At 34.8% G+C, this 24,349-nt stretch overlaps 1 protein-coding gene across 1 annotated transcript in view; it reads left to right on the top strand.

Annotated features, from left to right (window-relative positions):
- Positions 1 to 3,825: 3,825 nt before the first annotated feature.
- The window catches only part of LOC108366856 (probable cytochrome P450 4s3), a 35,930-nt gene continuing 15,406 nt past the window's right edge, over positions 3,826 to 24,349 (top strand). Inside the window, exons 1-2 of the mRNA XM_017621329.1 lie at positions 3,826 to 4,664; positions 23,728 to 23,732. Of these exons, the coding sequence (XP_017476818.1) occupies positions 3,826 to 4,664; positions 23,728 to 23,732 (844 nt within the window). The remainder of the gene's footprint in view (positions 4,665 to 23,727; positions 23,733 to 24,349) is intronic.

A 24,349-nucleotide genomic window follows, 5' to 3' on the forward strand; every position in this document is an offset into this window, starting at 1 on the left:
CAGATGCAGATGCAGATGCAAAGATGAAGATGAAGATGAAGATGAAGATGAAGATGAAGATGAAGATGAAGATGAAGATGAAGATGAAGATGAAGATGAAGATGAAGAATCTTCATCTTCATCTTCATCTGCATCTGCATCTGCATCTGCATCTGGATCTTCATCTTCATCTTCATCATTGTCTTTATCCTTGTCTTTTATTTATCTTTAACTTTGTCCTATTCTTCATCTTTATCATTGGCTTGATCCTTCAATATAGGTTGTGAGTGTCTGTGGTTTTGTCGTTGCACTTGTTTTTGTTTCTGCCCTTGTATCTTGCTCTCTGTATTTTCATTACCCACTCCACAGTGGCGTTAAGAGTTCAATGCAGCCGCCCCTATCTATTCACGAATACGCATACGCATACATACGCAAAATTAAGTTTTATTTTCTGAACAAAAAATAAAACTCAAGAAATAACGATTATTTTCCGAGCAAAAAATAAAACTCAAAACGTAACCATTATTTTCCGAGCCAAAAATAAAACTTAAAACGTAACCCTTATTTTCCGAACAAAAAATAAAACTTAAAGCGTAACGATTTTTTTCCGAGCAAAAAATAAAACTTAAAACGTAACCATTATTTTCCGAGCAAAAAATAAAACTCAAAAAATAATCGTTATGTTTTGAGCAAAAAATAAAACTCAGTTAATAACGATTAAAAAGTGATTTTTATAATAAAAGTTATAACCGTTACGGTCCCTGATTTTAATTTCGCAGGCCTCTGTTATCCAGTACGGGTTTTAAATCTAGTGGCGACATCTTCCTAGTCGCCAGGGAATACCGACGGATCATACAGTGACTTCTCGTGGCGTTTTCTGCCTCTTGCTTTATTCTAGACATTGCTCCTTTCGTTTTTCCAACCACTGCAAATATCCACACACAATTGTTCTGTACATATTTGTCGACAGCTTTAAAAATTGTGTTGCTAGTGGTATAAGTCTCAAGTACTTCGCTCATCAAAAGTTCTTCTTCGATTTGCATTGCGAATGGGTACCTCACTAACACGAGAAGGACACTAAGTCCCTCTACGTCGGTACTTTCGTCAAGTTGAAAACTAAAAAATTCACAAGTTTTCAATCTTTTTATAAGTTCGTTCTCGACTGCCTCTAAAATTATGTTGATTCGCTCTTTCGCAGTGTGATTGCGAAGTTCCAAAGAATAAGTAACATGTACACGTGCGCGAAGCTGCTGCGCTTGTTACGAGAACAGCCCAGCCAGCAAAAAATCCGAAAACGGGGAGAAAAGTGGATGAAAAACAAAAAAAATTTTAATTACTTTCGGCGGATTATTCAAACTTATAAAGTAACTCTTGAGCGGTTCATATAGTTTTAATAAACGCTCTATCGCTGGATGTAAACTTAGCCACTGTGATAAAGTAATTTAACGTATTCCACCTCAGATTGTAGACAGAAATCTTTTAAAGACTCAGTTCTAACTGTAAAAACCGATAAATAATTATATATTTTTAAAATGATTAGTTCTACGTTACAGGATAACATATCACAGCCTTTATGTACAGTATTATTTACAACATAAGCTGGACATCCAATACCAATCATATGATTGTTCAGTATTGTAGGACTCATAAGTGTGTAGGTGTTCGTGTGCACATGCGTTCTTATAACTAATTAGATCTTAAGATTTATCTGCTAAGATTTGGTTGTATTTAGACCTTAAGTTTCACAAATGTTCAAACTCTAACTAGACCTTAAGGATCTCTTGTAACTAGCCAATAGAAATCGCTTAAATTGCAGCGAGTAAGAACCGTTTTGTAAAAACGACGCTATACGGCATTAAAAAACGGATCGAAGACATCATTCGATTTTGCACATTACAAAGAACGGACGTGTTTGATTTATTTTGTCGCCACCTGATACATTTCATCAGAAGTGGTCTTAGAACTAAATTAAAGTAAAATTTTATATCGAACATCAAAGTAGCGCGCAAAAACTAAACAAATAGTTTTACGAAGTAAAATTAAATTTCAAAGACGTGTTAAAATAAAAATTTCCGTAAAATGAATCGCGATATAAACGCAGAAAAATATTCCCTACTGCAGTTAAAAGCCTGGTGTACTGCTGTAGGCATTAATGTGAGTGGTGCTAAGGCGTCTTTAGCTGCAAGATTAAATGAGCTGTCAGCCGAAGCTCGAGGATTATGCCCAAAAGTGGACAAGGCGGGCAAACAAAGTTGCGACAACCTAGATGACCAGAACAAACAGGGTGAAGACAACGGCGAAAATAACGGGGAAGACAACGGTGAGCATAAGGGCGATAGCAACGGTGAGCACAACGGAGATGGCAACGGTGAGGATAACGGTGAGGACAACGGCAGAGTTTCAAGGAGCGGCAATGTACAACGGTGCGAAAGAAATATATTGGTAACCAACGACGACAATGATGCCAGTTACATTCAAAGGGGTGTAGCATGTGTGCGTAGCGGCACCTTCGGGAGTCGTCCAACAAGTTACGTGGTAGACAACGAAAGCTCGGTTAGCGGCACAGCTGAGAATTTAGCCACAGTCCACGTCCACGACGACGGCGAAGCAGCAGCCCTTAAGATTCAACTGCTACAAAAAGAAATACAGCTGCTTACACTACAAAAGGACGACACAATGGCTAGCACAAGCAAACGAGGAGACAATATTCCATTTGAAACACTGAAGGACGTCATACCAACGTACGACGGCGGCGATGGATTCAATACATGGCGAAGTCAAGTGATGCACTACCGTGAAATTTTCAAGGTAGACGATGCCATGCTGTGTGTGGCTATACGACTAAAGCTAAAAGGCCTCGCGCTAACATGGTACAACGCTAAGTCCAGTTTTCCTAAAGACATTGACGAATTATTGTGCGATATGGAGACCGTTTTCACTTCCGGCGAAAGATAAATCGAACGCCGCCGCAAGTTCGAAAAACGAGTTTGGTCGCCTGAATAAAGTTTCGCCAACTACTACAACGATAAGTTCTTGCTGAGCAGCGATTTGAACATCACTGCCGAAGAGTTCGCTGACTACCTCGTGGTAGGGATACCGGACAGACAACTCCGAAACCAGGCAAGGCTGCAAAATTTCACGTCGGCGAATGAGGTGGTAAGGGCGTTCCGCTCAATAACATTGCCGAAACGATTAGTAGCCAAGCCATACACCGGAGAGCGGCTAAGGTGTTATAATTGCAACTGCTCTGGACATTACGCGAAGGATTGTAGAAAACCAAAGAGAGATGCCGGTACGTGTTGTGCATGCGGACAGCAGGGCCACTACGCAATGGGGTGCAAGATGTACAAGAAGGAGAAGAACAATTTTGTAAGTTATTTTAGGTTATACGTATTTGCACATATGAACACTTATATAATTATAGAGTGCCTAGTTGATTAAGGCAGCCCGGTTAGTTTATTGAAGCAGGTTGTGGTGCCCCCGGGAGTAGAGTTAGAAGAAGTAAACGAGACGTACTACGGGTTGAACAAAACAGTTTTATGTGTTATTGGGAAAATGAAATGTATTTTGAAAGTCCTGAATAAAGAAGTTTTAATTGAATTTCTAGTGGTACCGAATGGATGTATTGGTTACACAGCTTTGTTAGGTAGGGATTTTATCGAAGCAAGTCATGCAAGGTTAAAAATTGGAAACGCCGAGTTTTTGGATAGAGTAGCGCAAATTGAGACAGTAAGTAGTGTAAACAAAGTAGAGGAAAAGTATGAAACTGAAAAAATTTTTAAGCAAGATGGTGTGAACAAAGTGGAGAACAATAACAAAGTTGAGACAACGTATAAAGTTAAGGAAATGGTTAAGTTACATATAACAAAGAAAGGTTCGTGCGAGAATACTAATAGCGTAAAAGACATTAATGAAATTGATAAGCTAGATAAAAGCGATAACGTTAGAAGTGTCGTAAGCGAAATTATGGCAATAGATATGGGCGAGGAAACAGACATAGATCTCAAACTGGGTGAAGAGATTAAATTCAATGATAAAAAACTGTTTAACGAAATCTTTACAAGAGTTTACCTAAATTCAAAGAGGCATGACAAACCTTTAGTTAGAAAAGAAATGAAACTGACGCTAGTTGATGAAAAGCCATTTGCGTGCGCACCGAGAAGACTGGCATATAAGGGGAAGTTGGAGTTACAGAATATAATAGATGAATATCTACGACCTAGTGAATCGGAATTCGTGTCACCTATAGTGTTAGTCAAAAAGAAAACAGGTGAACTTCGGTTATGTGTTGATTATAGGAAACTAAACAAGGTTACAGCAAAGGACATTTACCCCATGCCCCTCATAGACGATTTGTTAGATAGATTAGCGAACAAGAAAATATTCACGAAGCTGGACCTCAAGAACGGATTTTTTCATGTGTTTATGGGCGAAGACTCAATAAAATACACATCCTTTCCTACACCGTTAGGGCAGTACGAGTTCATAAGTCTGCCATTCGGACTCAAAAATGCACCTGCAACGTTCCAAAAGTTCATCAACAAAATTTTTGCGGACATGATTCGAAGTGGAGAGGTTATAGTTTATCTGGACGGCATTATGATAGCGACGCAGAGTTTAAAGGAGCATTTTGAAATATTACAAAAAGTGTTTTTAAAGATCGTTCAGAATAACTTAGAATTAAGGTTAGATAAGTGTGAGTTTTTGCAGTCGAGGGTATCATACCTTGGCTACACTATTACTGGTGAAGGTATTCAGGTTAAAAAGGACTAAAGGCCATAGAAACATTTGCAGTCCCGACTAAAGTTCACGAAGTTCAAAGTTTTCTGGGCTTATGCTCATATTTCCGGAGGTTCATTAAAGATTTTTCAACGATAGCCAAACCCCACCACGATCTTACGAAGAAAGATTAAAAATTTCAGTTTGGAGATACAGAGCTAGAGTGTTTTAACAGCCTTAAGAAAAAACTGATTGCATCACCTTTGTTGGCAATCTATGACCCAAACGAGGCAACAGAGTTGCACTGTGGCGCAAGTGCTTTAGGTTTTGGAGCAATTTTGTTACAGAAGAAAAAAGACAATAAACTTCATCCAGTGTTCTATTTCTCCAAGCGCACGACAGCCACAGAATCGAAATATCACAGTTTCGAGTTAGAAACACTTGCAATCGTATATGCACTAAAAAGGTTCAGAATTTATTTGCAGGGCATAAAATTTCAAATTGTTACCGACTATAACTCACTAACATTGACGCTCAATAAGAAAGATATGAACCCGCGAATAGCGAGGTGGGCTTTAGAACACAAAATTACGATTATGAACTTGAACACAGAGCAGGAAAAAGAATGCAACATGTGGATGCACTAAGCAGAGTAAATAACGTGCTAGTGGTGCACGCAAACACTTTTGAGGAAAATCTGATAATATGCCAGAATAGAGACGAACAGAGGGGGAAAATAAAAAAGAAACTAGAGGTTAGCGAAGACAGTCACTACGAGATGAGAAACGGGATAATTTACAAGAAGAAGGACAGAAACCTACTCTTTTACGTACCAGAGTCTATGGAAAAACACGTTTTATACAAGTATCATGAGGAAATGGGACATTTAGGAATAGACAAAGTTGTGGGAACTATAGAAAAGAGTTACTGGTTTCCGAACATCAGAAAAAAGGCAACCAGTGACATTGAGAATTGTTTAAAATGCATTGCGTTTTCCAACAAAACCGGTAGAAAAAAGGGTTTTTACACATGATACCAAAGGGAAATGTACCATTCGAAATGATACACATTGACCACTACGGTCCAATTCATAGCCAATCCACAAAGCATAAACACATATTAGTAATAATAGACGCGTTTACTAAATTTGTTCGCCTTTACCCTGCAAAAACTACAATGTCGAAAGAAGCGGTTACGGCATTAAAAGATTACTTCAGGGTAGGCCAAAATGCGTAGTATCAGACCGAGGAACCTGCTTTACCTCAAACGAATTCGAAGAATTTCTAACAGACAACAACGTCGAGCATATAAAAGTCGCCACAAGTTAACCTCAAGCAAAAGGCCAAGTTAAAATTGTCAAGAAAAGCTTGGGACCCATGATCGCAAAAATTATAGTTTCTGAAAAGGAAAATGGGTGGGTAAAAGTGTTAGAGTCTGTGGAGCACGCAATCAACAACACAGTGCATAAGGCAACAAAAGAGTTTCCCAGCGTATTGCTGTTCGGAGTGAGACAGAAAGGAAGAATTATAGACAGGCTTAGAGAAAATTTACTAGAACCAATTCAAACGGCGAACTCGGTACCACTAGGTAAAATCAGTACAAGTTAAAGCACAAAATTACAACAAGGAATACTCAGATGCCAAACGACGAGAGCCTCGTAGGTTCAATGTAGGTGACTACGTGGTAGTTTCCAATATCAACTCGCAAGTAGGAGCATCTAGCAAACTAATACCTAAATTCAAGGGACCGTATAGTAGAATATCGAAAATTTTAGAAAACGATCGCTACATAATAGAAGACGTAGAGGGATTTCAGCAGACCTAAATACCTTACAAAGGTACTTGGTCGGTTACAAACTTAAAGCCATGGTACGAGTATAGGAAAACGAACTGTAAAAACCCATAAAAAAAAAAAAAGTTTATTCACCCCGTACAATCAGGAGATTCTATAAGTCAGGACGGCCGAGTTGTAGGACTCATAAGTGTGTAGGTGTTCGTGTGCACATGCGTTCTTATAACTAATTAGAACTTAAGATTTATCTGCTAAAGTTTGGTTGTATTTAGACCTTAAGTTTCACAAATGTTCAAACTCTAACTAGACCTTAAGGCTCTCTTGTAACTAGCCAATAGAAATCGGTTAAATTACAGCGAGTAAGAACCGTTTTGTATAAGCGACGCTATACGGCATTAAAAAACGGATCGAAGACATCATTCGATTTTGCACATTACAAAGAACGGACGTGTTTGATTTATTTTGTCGCCACCTGATACATTTCAGTATATTTTTAAATTTTGCAAAAACATTTTGTGGCCTATCTTTTCCACCAAAATTTGTGTTGCAATTGTCGCCGCTAAAAGCAACATATTTTGTATTTAAACCATGTTATCCAAGATCGGAAAATATGCATTCAGTAATGGTGTCCGATTTTTCGTCTTTTATAGTTAATATGTTTACAATTTTAGATTCGATGCCATTACTTTTTGAATCGAAATACTGAATAACTATCGGCAATAACTTTGTTGCACCGTAGTTACTGGTGTCGGCTGACACACTCACAAATTAAATTTGTTTAATTTCTTCTATAAACTTTATTGTCGAAAGCTTTGCGTCTATTACAAGTTGCATTCAACGCGTTTTGCGAATTTTTACATAAAGCCTTATTTAAAGCCATAGTGCAATCTAGTGATAAGAATGGCATATTATGACATATGGTGTGGAAAGCCATACACGTAGCTCCCTATTTGTAGACACTTTCGAAAATACATTGTCAATCCGAGTAGTTGTTGCTCTCCCCGTATGGCTCTTTTTGTGCTTTTGCGAATTGATATGAGCTATAATATCATTTACACCTTTATTAGCAATGGACATTTTTGACAAACACAAAGTGCGAGTTACTTCCCAATCGAAATCTCCCTTTTCCATAAACGGATATTTTTGTTTTAACACGTTACTAAAAACGCATTTGCGCTTGAATCTACAAAAATAAATATGAACATATTTCAAATCTTAGCGAGCAATATACAGCTTAAATTAACTTACATGCTTTTGTATATCTCTTTACACAAAATTCACAATACTTTTATAATAACGCAGTAACGATGTTGGAAGAAGTATTCTACTTTAAGAGAATATGAGAAACATAACAGGGTACTCCAAATGCGAACTTTAATCTGAGTGTTTGAAATACTTTTGTAAAAGAAAAACTAAAATTTGTGAGGCCACAAAATGTAGGACTTTCCCCGGACACAAATTTTTTCCGAAGACAGATGCTTAAAAAAGAGGACGGTGTCCGGGAAAAAGAGGTCGGATAACAACCCTACATTAAAGGTATGCAGCGATTAGTCCAAGATAATGATGTAGCAACAGTCCGAACTGTTCTGCAACGAAACGCGGGCGTGTTATGCCTGCTTCGGAACATACAAGCAGGGTTTGAATTGCTGACTACAAATTAGTATAATCGTACGTATAAGCAACACTTTTTTTGCTTTTTAAAGCAAGCAGTTCTTGGTCATTTTCAATACATTTGCTATTGCTTAGCTGCGACCTAAAAAATAAATCAGCGAAAGCAGACAGTAATATCGAAAAGAGACATGAAATCATTTGTTTTTGCTTACAGCGTCGTTTGATTTTGCTAAGACACTCAGCCGAAGCAATCAGTTTAGAAAAATTGCAAGCAGATCCCTAAGCAACGCGCATACATACGGGTACCTAAATACATATATATATATATTAGCAGACCCGACGAACTTCGTCCCGCCCAAAATTAATTTTTTGTATTGAAACATTTTGGTCCAACATTTTCACCAACAGTTAACGTTCATGATTTTCAGTGACGCGTTCATCTTCTAATATTACAGTTTGGTTGTTGTCAGAAGGCATATTTCCATTGCAGTCTTAAATGACCTAGCAAAAGTTACGTAATAGTTTCAGTGCGTTTGAAAGGCGCCACGCCCCTTTTTCAAATAGCCCAAATTTTCTCGAAGAGTATGGGATTGATTTCATATATCACCATACCATGTTCGAGTACTCTACCGTGAACACTTCCAGAGATATGCAGTATGAAAAACTCGGTTTGTATGGGAGGTTCCACGCCCCCTTTTCCAATGACCACAATTTTTCTCCATGACTATGCGACTGTTTTCAAATATCTCTATACAATGTTCGAGTACTCTACCATGAACACGTCCCATCTGTATGGGACGTGCCACGCCCCCTGCACCTAGCGGTATGAAATGTACCTTACATACTATTCTCATACGTACCATATATACACAAAAAAATTGATATAGATCGGTCGAGCCGTTTAGGAGGAGTTCGACCACAAACACCGTGACACGAGATTTTTACATATTAGATATATATATGTATATATTTTTTTTTTTTAAGTAGGGGGAAGCATCAAATCTGGAGTGTGACACTTTAATCCGCTAAACCTAGCCTACTCCCTCAAAGAATCACTACTACAGGACCGCCGATTAATCATTACTTCATAGGAGTGATATAGGACAATTAAGACCCCTCAGTATAACGGACGGACTGACGCCTAAGTTATTGGTGTGTCGTAATTCAGTCACAATAATAGCTGGCGCATTTCAGACAGCTTTCCAATTTTCAGCGTGAGCCTACTTTCTGGTGCATTTTCTAAGCGATTTCTAACATATGAGAAACGTGGGCATGAGAACATATTGTGCTATGCATTTTCTATGACTTGAGCACAAGTCGGACAGTGTGGACTAATGGCGTTTCGGAATCTATATCCACTAAGTATCTGCGTTAGGTAGAAATTGAGGTCCCCCTGTCCCCTATCTGTCCAGTTGTCGACTTTAGGTATCAGTGTGTGTATCCACCCACCCTTTGATGAGGTTTCCCAACGCTGCTACCCCGTTAGGATGGTTATAGGGTTTGTATTTGTGTTATTATCTTTTATTGTACTGTGTTCATTCATTTTCATTATTATTCAAAGTTTCAATCTTTAAACTTGAACAAATAAAACTTAAATTTTTCTATTTGAATATAAATACACTTTATCTTTGAGCATCCGCTTCAATTGCATCTGAAAATAAAGACGCAATGAATTTCTGGACAATTAAATTAATTAGTAAATACCAAAGAATAATTTGAACAACCGAAAATGCTTTCAACACCAAAGGCTGCAAAATTACATTCAACCTAGAGTCCGACCGAAACATCTCCGGAAACTAACCTACGTTGGTTGAACAAACTGCAGATTTGAAGAAAACTTATTATTTTTTTCGACTATACGAGTCTATACATTGCAACAGGAAAAACTGTAAAAACAATATAGTGGTAATTCCAATCGGGATAGAGCTCTGTTATCGTTTATCAGTATCGTCGATCATCAACTTCGACAATACCAACATTTTTTTCATTAATCAAACCTCAACCTAATATTAGCACATATTTTAAATTGTAGTCATCAAATAGTCAAGAAACAAATCCACAACGATTATTCATTTTAGTTTTCACGATCTATATATCTTCAGATTGGTGAGCTCCATTTCATGATACTTTTGGAACTAAAATAACTTTTAGTGCTGATTTATATTTTTAAATTAAAGTTGCGACGTATTCTATTATTATACGTTCATTGGTATTAACTTAATTTAATGATTATTTAATATTAAACAAAACTGTTTCAATACAAGTTCGTATCTTAAGTCTTTCGTTCACTTAATATATATTAAATATCTAACAGTTTCTAAAATCGTAAACACCCCTTTCCTGAGATTATTTACGAAGAGTTTGTCATAATGTTTCGTTCACCACCACATGACACACATACATCTACACGGGCTGATAATTTAAATGACTCGGTTTTAGATTTGCAAAACAACTCTTTTCAAGAGGAGTTGGCAAAGCCTTATGCTAGTCAAAATAATAATGAGGTTTATGCTATAGCGTGGGCCGAAAATCCGCTTTTTTAGAATTTTGATTGGTAATAGCAAAAATATGGTTCAGTTTGCTCTAAAAACAATCTGTGTTAAAAAATTACATTTTTTGGTCAATATCTTAGGCTCGCAAAAATCCATCAAAGTTCAATGTACTTAAAAAATAAAAATTAATAAATATGTTAATTAATACATTTTTTAAATAAAATTGCAAGTATCTTTGAAAGTATTAGTCCTATATAACTAGGTATATGGACCTTTTTAGTAGAGAATCGAAATAAGCTAAGAAATTTTTTTTTAGCACTTGAACTTTGATGGCCTTGGGCGAGCCTAAGATATTGACCAAAAATTTGCATCTCTCTCACGGATTGTGTTTAGATCATTATGAACCATATTTTTTCTATTACCAACCAAAATTCTAAAAAAGCGGATTTTCGGCCCACGCTAGTATGCAACCTCAGTCAAGCTTCCGCAATTTTGGAAAAGTTGTCCAGAAGCTTGGTTTGTTTATACAGAAATGCAATTTAACATGAAAAACATTACACAAGATACTACGAAATATGAACACATAATCCTCAAGCTTCCTCAAGAAGTAATAGTTACAATATTAGATTTCATTCAAAATCCTCCGCATAACAACAATTTTTTGGAACTAAAGAAAGTCCTAATTGAAAGACATTCTTCAAGTGATAATAAAAAATTAGATAAAATTTTGTCAGATTCAGAGATTGGTGATCGTGAACCCTCTGAATTTTATCGGTCGCTCATGCTGCTTGCAGGTTCTAATTTTAGTCGAGATATTTTAAAGAAACTTTGGCTGAAAAAATTTGCCAAAAATCTGAATGCGATATTAGCTAGTTCAAGTACCGATGATATAAATAAATTGGGGGAACTAGTTGATAATATTTGGGAAGCGATTGATAAAACTAAAATAGCAACTCTGAATCACAAGACACAATTATTGGCAATTTAGTTCAAACGGCAAATCTTATGTGCGAAAATTTTCATAAACTTTCCCTTGAATTAAATTCTAGTATTAAGCAACAAATTAATCAAAATTTTAGATATAGATCATTAAATAGGAATTGTTTTAGAAGTCCATACAGAAGAAGATCAAATCTCGTGATAGTCAAAATTGGTTATCGTTTAAAGTACAAAACCGCGTATCAACAAAAGGCAAAACCGCGTATCAAGATAATTTTGTCAGCAAATCCAATTTTTGGCAGCAAATGTCAGTTACGCGGTTTTGCAGAATGAGGATACGCGGATTTGTACTTTAAACGATGTTATGTAGATACCATTACAAATTTGGTCATAAGGCTCAGAAATGTCAACAGCCTTGAGCTTTTTCTAAAAACAAAAATTCGTCAAACTAAAGTCCTCCATTGTTGTGGCGACAAATAACGGAAATTTAGATATTACCCCGTGTCGCCTATTTATATTTGATAAAACAAACAAACTAAATTTTTTGACTGATAGTGGAGTAGACATTTCTGTACAAAACAAAATTTCCTCATAAAAAATGTTCTTCAGATATAATTCTTAGTGCAGCCAACGGTTCAACGATTTCAACGTTTGGTAAAAATAATTTAAATATAAATTTAGGTTTAAGACTCGAGTTCTCATTTACATTTCTCATAGCTGATATTGCGAATCCAATTATTGGTGCAGATTTTCTTTGAAAATACGGTCTCTCAATGGACATGAAATGCAAACGTTTAGTTGATCCAGTAACAAGTCTTTCGGTTAACATGGTTTCATGTGTTTGTAACATTTCGCTTCCAAAAATTTTCGTAGTAGAGAACAAGTATACAATATTGTTGAAGGAGTTTCCTTCTTTGATCGCTGAAGCAGATTATTCGAAACCGGTTAAACATTCTACCGTTCACATACTTTTTACTGAAGGAAGTCTTCCATTCTCCAAGCCAAGGCGCTTGGATCCGATTAAATTCAAAGTAGCGAAGACTGAATTCGATTTTTTAGTGAGGACAGGGATTTGTAAACCTTCGAATTCTTGTGTAGTATCTCCACTGCATCTAGTACCTAAAAAAGTACTAAATTATTGGCGTCCTTGTGGTAATTTTCGGAGACTTAACGTTGTGACTGTACCCTACCGTTACCCTTTAGCTCATATTCACGATTTCAACATGAATCTCAGAAAAAAGTATATATTTTCGAAATCAGATTTGGTAAGAGCCTACCACCAAATTCCAATGGCAGAAGAGGATATCCATAAAACTGCAATAACGACACCATTCGGTATGTTTGAAATTATGCGAATGCCTTTCGGATTAAGAAATTCAGCGCAAAGATTTATTAATGAAGTAGTTAGTGGTTTAGATTTTGTTTTTACATTTATTGTTTTCGGCATTTTAAAGATCTCCGTATACTTTTCCAGCGCCTAACAGAGTACGGGTTAAATATCAAACCAAGTAAATGTACTTTCGGTGTTAGAAGTGTTGGGTTTTTAGGACATAATATATTAGGGGCGGGAATTGGACCCCCCGACGAAAAAGTGATAGCTATTCGCAATTTTGAACGTCCACAATCTATTATACAGACACAGAAGTTAACTATTACCATCGATACATACCAAAATTAGCTGAGTTTCGAACGAATAAGAAACGTGACAAGGCCTTAATTTGGAATGACACAACAAATAAAGCCTTTGAAAGCATTAAAGAAAAGTTTGCGTCTACGATATTGTTAAACCCTTTTAACAAAGATGCCAAACTCTCTTTAAATGTGGATGCATACGGGCAATTAGTGGTGTCATACATCAAATGTTTGATAACAAATCAGAGCCACTAGCTTTTTTTTTTTTCTAAGAACCTTTTTCATCCGAAATTAAGTACAGTGCATATGACAGGGAGTTGTTAGCTATTTATTTGAACATTAACCATTTTCGCTATCGTTTAGAAGGACGACAATTTACAGGTTTAAGAGATCCCAAGCCTTTGATATTTACTTTGAGTTCAAAAACTGAACGTAGTCCAAGACCAACTAGACATATGGAATTCATTGCACAATTTACTAACGATGTACGATATATTAAAGGACAAGAAATTATTGTAGCTAACACATTATCTCGAGCTTTCGAAGTTGATGCAATGAAGAATACAGAACTGAATTTCAAAATTTTACAAAATGAACAAGAACAGGACGAGGAACTGAATAATTTAAAATCTGGAGACACATCACATAAATAACCTTAAATTAATTCAAATTCCACTTTTAAATTTTAATATTTGGTGTGAAATGACAGGTGAGAATCCTAGAACGTTTGTCCCAAACAGTTTAGTGTTTACTATGTTAAACAACATTACATATCCTGGTAAAAAAGCTACACGTGTTCAAATTACTAAAAAGTACTGTTGGCTAAAAATGCACAAAGAAATTAATATTTGGTCAAAAGAATGTAAAATTGTCAAAAATCGAAATTTAATCGTTACACTATTTTTCCGGTAATTAATATTCCGAGTCCCAAAAGTAGATTTGAGCATATTTATTTAGATATTATTGGACCTCTGCCTATATCGAAAGGACATCGGTACATTTTTACAATAGTTGACGGATTCACACGTTTGCCTGAGGCATACGCAATAAAGGACATTTCAGCGGCAGTCGTTGCAAATGAATTGTTCAGGGAATATGTTTTTCGTTTTGGGGTACCGTTAAAAATCATTACAGATCAGGGTACTCAGTTTATGTCAAAATTCTTTTCGGAACTAACAAAACTGCTTGGTAGTCATCACATTACAACTTCTGCATATCATCCTCAAGGGAATGGTATGGTAGAACGATTCCATAGGCAGTTGAAAGCTACGATAATGGCTAGAAATGGAACCAACAATTGGTATGATGAGCTACCGATAATAATTCTTGGTTTATGATCGATGTATAAAGAAAGTATTTCAGCCACACCATCTGAGATGGTTTTTGGTCAAAATTTACGCCTACCCGGTGAACTTGTGTTTCCATCTGAAGAAAATTTTTCTCCAACCGAAATTTTAGGCAATTTACGGGAAAATTTTAAAAACTTTAATTCAAATTTAAAGCACAATCAAAATTCTTATACTGGTGTATATATATCTAAGGATTCGGAGACTTGTAAATTTGTTTTTATGGGTGTTATTAATAAAAGATCATTGCAACAACCATATAAGGACCTTATAAGGTTGTGAAAAAAAATAAATATTTTAAACTTGAAGTAAATAATGAAGTTAAAACAATTCCGATAGGCAGGCTTTTATTGAAACAGAACTAACACCTGAAACAAACACTAATATAATGAACAACACAACATAAAATAAGAAACGAGTTACTTTTAATTTATTTATATAACATTAATTATCTAGAAGGGGGAGTATCCCTACAATTCTTTGTATTTATGTTATTACCTTTTATTGTACTGTGTTCATTTCAACTTTGTAATTTTGGAAATTTTAGATTTAAGTGATTTATGTAGTTCGTGAATCAAACAGAAAATTTTCATTAATATTCAAACTTTCAATCTTTCAACTTGAATAAATAAAATTAAAATTTTTCTATTTGAATATAAATCAATTTAATCGTTAAGCATCCGCTTCAATTGCATCTGGTTCAATGCGACGATGCAACTGGTTTAACGATCTATTGGTGATAAAATATGACCATTTTTATATGAGACTAAATTGAAATTGGAAAACTATGATGAGCATAATCTTCCCGTTAATATTAAGACCTCAGATTTGGTAAGTACTTTCTAGAGGTACCTAGGAACTAGTTTTCATGTGTCGGATCCAAAAAAAAATACTTGACTTCTTTGACCCACCCTAATATACATATGTACCCAGGGCCGTAGCCAGGATTTTTTTTCGGGGGGCCTTCTGGCAAAATATTTTTTTATTTTCACTTTTAATTCAACATATTTTGATTCAAAGAAAAATACTGATAAAAATAAAATATTTCACACAAACAACAAAAAATATAATCGATAATCGCATGAGGCTATTGCCTGAAAATTTTAGCACTTAGTGGCATTGTGCTACTATCTATTATATTTTAAGACTTCCGCAAAATATCACGCAAAAATATTAAGATTTGCGTGAGCTGGACCGATTTGAAAATACCTCCAAAAATTGAGTTTTTTATTAATAAAAAGTTTTTTTTTTAGATATTTTTTGTTTTTGAAGATACCTGAGATTACTAAAAAGTTTAAGCTTAAAAAGTTTGCATGAAAAAATTTTGAAAATTTTTTTTACGGAATCATAATAATGAGATTTTTGATGCTATTTTTGACCTTTTTTCAAAGACTGGTTTAAGAAAAACTTGAATAACTCAGCCAAAACCTTACCAATTTAGACTTTTAATTTTTTTGCGAATAAGCTCATTTAAAGTATGAAAGAGGAAGGTAAGATAAACGCGTGTCATTCCATGTTGAATTAAGATGTGTTGGTATTTGATAAAACAAAATTTGGGACGTGAATGAGTTTTTTCGCAAAGAAATAAAGAGGGTGCAAAAATACCTCTCCACTGATACCTCATAAGTCTATATCGGTAAAGCAGTTATTCCAGTTTTTCTTACACAAATCTTTGAAAAAAGTTAAAAAAAACAGCATCAAAAATCTCATTATTATGATTCCGTAGAAATTTTTTTTTAATATTTTTATGCAAACTTTTTAAGCTTAAACTGTTTAGTCATTTGGGGGGATTTTTTCCAGAAAATCCTTTAAGAAACTATTTTTATTCATAAAAAACTACATTTTTAGAGGTATTTTCGACCCGGTCCAGCTCACGAAAATCTTAATATTTTTCCGCAATATTTTGGTAGAAGTCTTAAAATATGCTAGGTTTGGTAATCCCGCCGGAAAAACCGCAACTTTTTTTGTGGCGATGCAGTCTAATGTACAGTAGTCGAAAAAATTATAGCTGCACCAAATTTTCACAAGTTTTAAAATATTATTTTTTTTTTGTTATTTAATTTTGGTTAGTTTTTTATAGTTCATTCTTTAACAACATCCGTCTAAACACAAGTTTAAAGGCAGTGTCACACGATTGGTTATTTGCCAAAATTTGGTGCAAATCGTATCCTGTGAATACCCAAATGTTTTTCTTTATCCCAATCACGAAAATTAATTTGTTGAAATTTTTCAACAGAACATCGCTGTATTGTACCAATCCTTTGACTACAAAAAAAATTTCCCATTTTTTTATTTTGTACCAATAGCCCAGTATAAAAATGTGATAGTCTGTACAAATGTATCAACCGATTGACACTGCCTTAAAAATTTATGCAATTTAAAAAAAATTCAACAAATTTTCGTAAAAATTTCGAATTTTTTAATAAGAATAATCAGAACACCTACTTTTCCATCACTGGTGTCGACTTGTAATTACGTGCTCAGCTACAGCTGATTCCCGTAAGTTAAACTGTTTGATGTTACTCTTTTTTCTATACTCCTTTTTGTTTGCCCGATGTACTTTCTGTGACAATCACCACACTCAATGGAATAAATTCCAGACTTTTTCAGACAATCTATTTTGTCTTTCGTCGATCCGAGCACATTTTTAAGTTTTTTAATGTTTGAGTACACTGCTTCTTAAGGCTATTATTTAATTTATTCATTACACCTGTTTGTTTTGCATTGGTGAAAAGGGACGATTTAATTAATCTTTTAAATGTTTTAAACAACCAATCGCCGTCAATAAACTTCACAGTTGAAACCGAAAAAGACTGTAAACTTGCCTTTTTAGACTTGCAGTTAACACGAGAAGAAGATAGATTTGATATTAGTGTATATCACAAAGAAACTAGTACAAAACGTGTTATTACCAGTGATTTGCATTGTTCCGTACAACATAAACATGCATCATTCCATTCAATGGTACACCGGTTAGTGAATTTACCACTTTCTATTACAAACTTTATAAAAGAATATGTATATTTTTGTGACGTAGCTTTCATGAATAGTTATTTAAAAGAATTGGTTGACTCCCTGGTAAAAAAGCACTCGAAAAATTCATACAAAACCAAAATTCTACTTTATTCCGAGCTAACAAAATCCAGAGCGAATTAAGACGAGAAGTGTTCCCATATTTACCAGGTGTAATTAGGGTGGCCAGATGCGCTGATTTAATCAGTACGTGTGCTGATTTTTTTCTATTGTACCGATTTTTAAGAGACCCAAAATCAGTACGCAAAATCTACTGATTTTTTGAGTTTGTACTGATTTTTACATTTAATACTTTTGTAAATTAGTGTAATTGACATTTACTTGAGGTTTACATGTTCAAAACAATGGTTTTTGACAACTCATACATGTGAGCAGATTGAAAGCATTAATTAAATTTAAACCATTATTAAAAAGGTGTCAGCTTGCAATTGTTTCGTTTTCTGGATTTCGCAAAATAACAAACTGTTTGGATTCAACCCAACCCAACTTCACGATTTGCAGGTTTTACAGGATTCACAGGAAAAGCTGGTTTCGCTATTAATAAATCTTATGAAAGGTGGTGGTGAGTTAATCATATATTAAGTACACTGAGAAGATGACAATAAAAGATAATCTTTCGATTATAATTAAACATCCACTGAGAAATCAGCTGTAAGTATTTCAAACTTAAAACGACTACTGCTACGGTGCAATGTAAGTTCTAAAAATTTGGAAAAGGTGCAAACTACCGACTCTTGGATATGATATATGTAGCTTTACTTTGATTTTTGATGTTCGACCACCTGTAATTTTACTTGCACATACACATTTAACACTATTAAATTTCATTCGTACTCGAAAATTCGTTTAGCAATAATTCGGTAATATACCTTTTAGTCAACATTTTAATGTGAATGTTGTATTTAATAAGCACACCAACTAAATATGTTTTAAATTTGTAGCTTAAAATATGCAAACAGATTCTGACTCGAGCTCGTCTTCTACTGAAACTGAATGGGCTACAAATTTTTTTTTATTTTCTAAATTCTTATAAATTTTCTAGAAAGTTTGAGACTTCAACTCACATGTCTTTTGTTATAGAATTAACTATATTTTTATAAAAAAATTAAATTAAGGATGGAAAGAAAAAATTTTCAAAACCTGTCAATACATTTTACTACTATTTTCCTGAGCACAGCTGTACATACATACGTAATACCATTGATTTGTTTTGAGGTAATGAATTTTTGTATTGATAATACTATACGTATTTAAAAGTCTATAAGTTATTTTTTTTTTTTCTAATTAATGCGCTGTAATTTGGTTGTTATATTGTTAATAATAAAAAATGCGCTTAAAAATGAGCTGATTTTTATGGCTCTGTACTGATTTTCAAAATATCTCAAAATTTTGACGTGATACGGATTTTCTGAAAACGCAATCGTAATCCAGAGGCAAAAATTAAGTTACGTGTTTGGTCGTTTAGCTGTGATATTTTTGCCTCCCTATAGTGTTATTGAAAGTCATAAGAACTATCAGCTTTTGTGTTCGCGTACGCAAAAAACTTGCAAAGTAGGGGAAATTGAGAGAGCAAAATGACATTTCATTTTGAGGGAAAGCTGCTAGTTTCTGCTGGACAAATTTTAGCCAACAGCTATTTGCCAAAAAGAAAACAGCTGATCAAAAACAGCAGTTTGGAATTTACGCAAATCCCTATATTAAATTTGATGGTTTGGAAGTTAAAATAGTAAAATGCGACTAATTAAGCTTGTAAGAAGTAAGTAATTATTCGTTTAGTCAGTGAACTGGGTCAGGATAAGACTTCGGGATTGGTTTTCTTACGTTTTCAATTTTATACTTTTGAACGTAAACAAAATTTCTATCAGGTGTTCGTCTAACTTGCAAGTTTCTGCAAATTTTCTGTTCGCGTCCTATTTTGGATATTTTTCTCTTTTGAGAGAACAGATGACATTTCGCCGGAATTTTGCTGTTGGACATTTTTACTGTAGATTTTAAACGAACGTATCTATTGACTAACCAACATTTAACAGAACTGTTACGAACGGCTTTAACTGACTTAAAACCAGATTTTAAAATTTGGCAAAAGGAATCTTTTGAATTTTCTTTAATATCTATGTTACTTACATTAGAATAATTATAAAATTAATGTTTTTAATTTCTAATAATAACTTTATTTAATAATAAAATTTTTGTTTTTTTTGTGGCTCCTACACAATTTTTGTGGAAATCTACACTTTCTCTACCAGCATAGTTTCCGACAGAGCGCTTTCATTGGAAAGGCTCGTTGTCCGAGATGCCTGTGTGCCCGGAGCTCAGTACAGATGTATGTCGGTACCAGGATGTAGCAAATCCAGAGCTGCCCTGCACTCCGCCACAGTTCTTGAGGAAGTGATGTGCAATAGCAGCGGCTTATGGTCTGATTATGGCAACTTAACGTAACTTACAGGCTCTCATTTAAAAATTCTCTTAAATGGATGTTGCTTATAATTGAACAGCCGAAACTTAACGTAACTTAATGCCAAGTCAAATCTGTAGCATTTTGATTTCCTAAGTTCTACGTTCCGTTAAGTTAAGTTAAGTTGCCATAATCAGGCTTTTAGTCGCAACCTGCTTATTTACAAGAGATTCACCGAGCCAGAACTCCTCATGCCCTCACACCAGCCTCCTATCTCTACAGTGGCTACGAAGTTCACCCCACTCAGTCCGAGTCGTTTCTCTTCTGTGCCAACTGCCGCTACTTGGAAATGCTAGGTGAAGCCAAGTCCTTCCCCACTTGATCTTTCTATCCAATTGGAGGCCTCCCTCTTCCTCTGCTACCACCAGCGGGTTTTGAGTTGAATACTATCAGAGCTGGAGCATCGGTGTCCGTTCGAAAGACATGACCAAGCAAGCGGATCCGCTTTATTTTAATTCGCTGTACTATGCCCATGTCGTTGTAAAGCTCAAAATCTTTCTCTCGAATACTCCAAGAGCAACCTCATCGGATGTTGTCATCGTCCATGCTTTTGCCCACATACCCTTACCGGCATATTAATTTCGGAGGGATGCCAAATTCAGACATTGGTGGCGTATACGCAACTCCTTTTAGTACTGTAGAACTGCGATAAATAGATGGTGTGTGTCGATCCATTTATCGCGGGTCTTTTCCAAGATTTGGCGTATTGTGAATACCTGGTCTGTAGTGGATTTTCTGGGTCTAAAGCCACACTGATAAGGCTCAATCAGTTCGTTGAAGGTGGGCTTCAGTCATTCACACAATACGCTCGATAAGATCTAGTAATCTATGTGGTGGAGCAAACTCAAATTCCAGTCCTCGGGCATGCGTTCATCTGACAATTTCATATTCCACTGCCAAAAATGTGAAAAATACAAAAATTTGCTAGAAAAAACGACCGCCGTGGGGCATGCACTGGTCATTGCTTTTGGATCATATTCAGTGTCGTATGACTGACCACGTCAATACTTTATAACCATTTCGTGTTCCTTTAAAAACTGTAGCACATAGAGCATCCGCCATTTTTTCCAGTGTGGCCACAATTGAAAGAAATGTTAAAAATCGTTCGACTGGTCTGATGTCCTCCGTGTATTTTGATAGGACGGGCAATCGGTCGATATGTGTCAGATCAGGAGCTGATTCGTCAGAGAAGGAGTAGTATTTGCTTTTTTTGAACCGTGAGATAATTTCTGGGAGTAATTTTGCCACAACAAATTTATGTGTTCTGCGAATATAGTAGAAAAAACTGAGTCACATTGAGTTAGTAGTTCCACTATTCCAAGGCAAAAACCGTTTTTGGATATTAAGAATTATCAAACAACTAACTTTTTCGGGATCGTCATGTGGGGCCCTGGGCCGCGGCCCCGTGTTATAATCAGGCTCTGCACATATGTATATTGGTTGCACTTTTCTCTACTCGCGCTGTCAGGTAATTCACGCGCATAATTAACATTTCAACTTAATGCACAAACTTATTTACATATCTACATACAAATTAGGTAGTCCCACATACGTATATATGTAACGTGTTATTGTCTTTAAAATACTTAAAACGAGAGACTGAACTATTGAGAAAACGAAAACTATGTATGTATATACATAGTACTTTAACACAACATTTCGCACACCGTCTTCAAAAGAGTCACAACTGAAAATAATACGTTCGTCAGAAAATGCGAAAAACTATTTCATAGCACATGCTAATCATATTGGCAAGGGCGATTTTACCTTAGGTTTTTCTAACAAATTATAAAAAAATTTGTTCTGGCTTTTGCTGAGAGGTAAATAAAAGTTCTGTGTACATTTTTAGCGCATAATTTCAAAAATGTAAAATTTTGAGTTGTGACTCTTTTGAAGACGGTGTGCGATTTGTTCTAACCCTGGCAGTGTTTTTTTTTTTAATTAATACAGAGTTATAAAAATGCAGCGAAGAGCAAAAAATGCAAGGCCTATATGCTATAAAAACTAGCTTTTGTAGCTAAAAAAGTCAAACCATTAAATATGATTAAAAATATACATACATATTTACATAAGTAAATATAATGCACTAGTAAACATACTAAAATATCTACGCATGTCACATAAACCAAATGCATATGTATGTAAATTTATTCATAATTAAAATAATATTTTTTCCTCCTAAGCCCAGGTCACATTAGAACTGTTGAATGATAATATTAGATGATATTTGTATAATCAAATTTTTATTATGGGCAGTGCAATTGGGTGGGTGTACACATACTTACGGTGACCACATTGCTGTGGACATAAGCCGGGACGTTTCTGAAGCATCGAATCAAAACATACAATTTTGTTCTTAGAATAAAAAGACAAGTATCGCTGAATACAGTTTAAAACAAAACAAAGAGAAACGAACTTGAAAAATTATCGCAAAAATTTAGACATACAATATATCGTCACTAGACACGAATAAAGGCGAAAAAAGGCGCATAAAAAACTTCAGTGAAGAAAGACTCTTATGGTCTGATTATGGCAACTTAACGTAACTTACGGCTCTCACTTAAAAATTCTGTTAAATGGATGTTGCTTATAATTGAACAGCCGAAACTTAGCGTAACTTAAAGCAACGTCGAAATCTGTTTCCATTTGATTCTCTAAGTTTTTCGTTCCGTTAAGTTAAGTTCAGATGCCATAAACAGGCATAGTTGACGGCAAAGAAAGACGCGTTAAAATATTTGACGGTGAAGAAGTACACGTAGACTTATTTTCGCGGTCAACTATGTTTGCGAGTGTAACACTATGTAAATTCCCCAACATTTTTTGCAGTTTTTGCTAACTTTTTACAATAAAAGATGTTTTTTTAAAAAACCTTCTATATGACAAAAGTATACATATTTGTATTTAACCACTTTTTACGAAAAATGCAAAATAAGCTTGCAAATCGCAAAAAAATGTAAATCCAAGATGGTGCAGTGTTGCCAAATGAAATTTAGAGGCGAGACTGTGGATCCATGATCTACGAGTCAAATAGAAGTAAACTGCATCAAAACATCGCTGTTACAAATTTTTTATTTTTTTTCCTACCAAATTAATCTAATTTTACAGTATAATCTCTATGTTTGGCATGTTCTCGGCCGTGATCTAAGCGTCGTACAAAAAAATGTAGGTATAAAAGTTGTGAAGAATGAAATGCTCTACAGCTTTGGAATTTCAGTATGCTATGTATTTTCAACAGAAATTGTCAAAAACTTGCAAAACCGTGACAATGTAAAATTTTTTCGCAGTTTTTGCTAATTTTTTACAATAAAAAATTCAATTTTTTTAAAAAGCTTCTATATAAAAAATGTGGGTAATTAAATTCTCTACATATTTTATTTAACCATTTTTTTATGAAAAATGCAACATAAGCTTGCAATCCGTAAAAAAACCCAAAAAACTTAAATCCAAGATGGCGGAATGTTGCCAAATGAAATTTAGGGACAAGACTGTGGATCCATGATCTACGTGTCAAATAGAAGTAAACTTCATCAAAAAATCGCTGGTACAAATTTTTTTCAAATTTTCTACTAAATTTATCTAGTTTTACTGGGCTATAAAAACAAGTGGATTTTTTGTGTAATTTTTAAGGGATGAAAAATTAATTATGTCATAACCAGGGAACGGATTTTTAGGACCTAAAAACCAGTGTTGCCAACTTTTGAATTTCAAAAAGCACCAAACCTTGGAAAAAAGAGCGTTTTACCGTACTAAAAGCACTAAATCTTTTTTTTAATCAAAGGATATTCTTTTTTCATAACAGTTTGTGGTAAACAAAAGGAAAAAAATAAACACTATTTACATGTATAAATAAATACCAGGGAGCTGCATGGATACACTCAAATTACATTTTAAGTCACTCGCTTTCTTTTTACATCTGTACACACTCGCACTCATTTATTTCCAAACATAACGTGCGATATCATTGAAAAAACATTGTCGGTTGAGTGAGTAGTTGTGTTTTTTTACAAATTATCCAGTAACTTGCCAGCAACTCTCCAGTAACTAAATTTCTAAGAATTCGCTCTCAGATAAAAAATTTACAAAAAAGTACGTGAACGCTTTTCCAGTAATAGTTTGCAAGTTTCATGAGCAGCTGATAAATTGGTTGTTTATTCGCAGCATATTCCTAATAAAACAATATATTTTATATTTAAATATGTTTATTTTGTGAATTTCCACAATAAAATGTCACAAACAGTTTCCTTATTAGTTTAAATTTCATCCAGCAACATGCGATCAGCTGTTTTTCGTACTGGCAAATTCTTACAAGTAAAAATTTATCCAGTAAAATCCAGTAAAAACTTGCAACTTCA

This window comes from Rhagoletis zephyria, unplaced genomic scaffold (assembly GCF_001687245.7).
Source record: "Rhagoletis zephyria isolate East Lansing unplaced genomic scaffold, Rhagoletis_zephyria_1.1 Rzeph_scaffold_02426, whole genome shotgun sequence".
Taxonomy (NCBI): Eukaryota; Metazoa; Arthropoda; class Insecta; order Diptera; family Tephritidae; genus Rhagoletis; species Rhagoletis zephyria.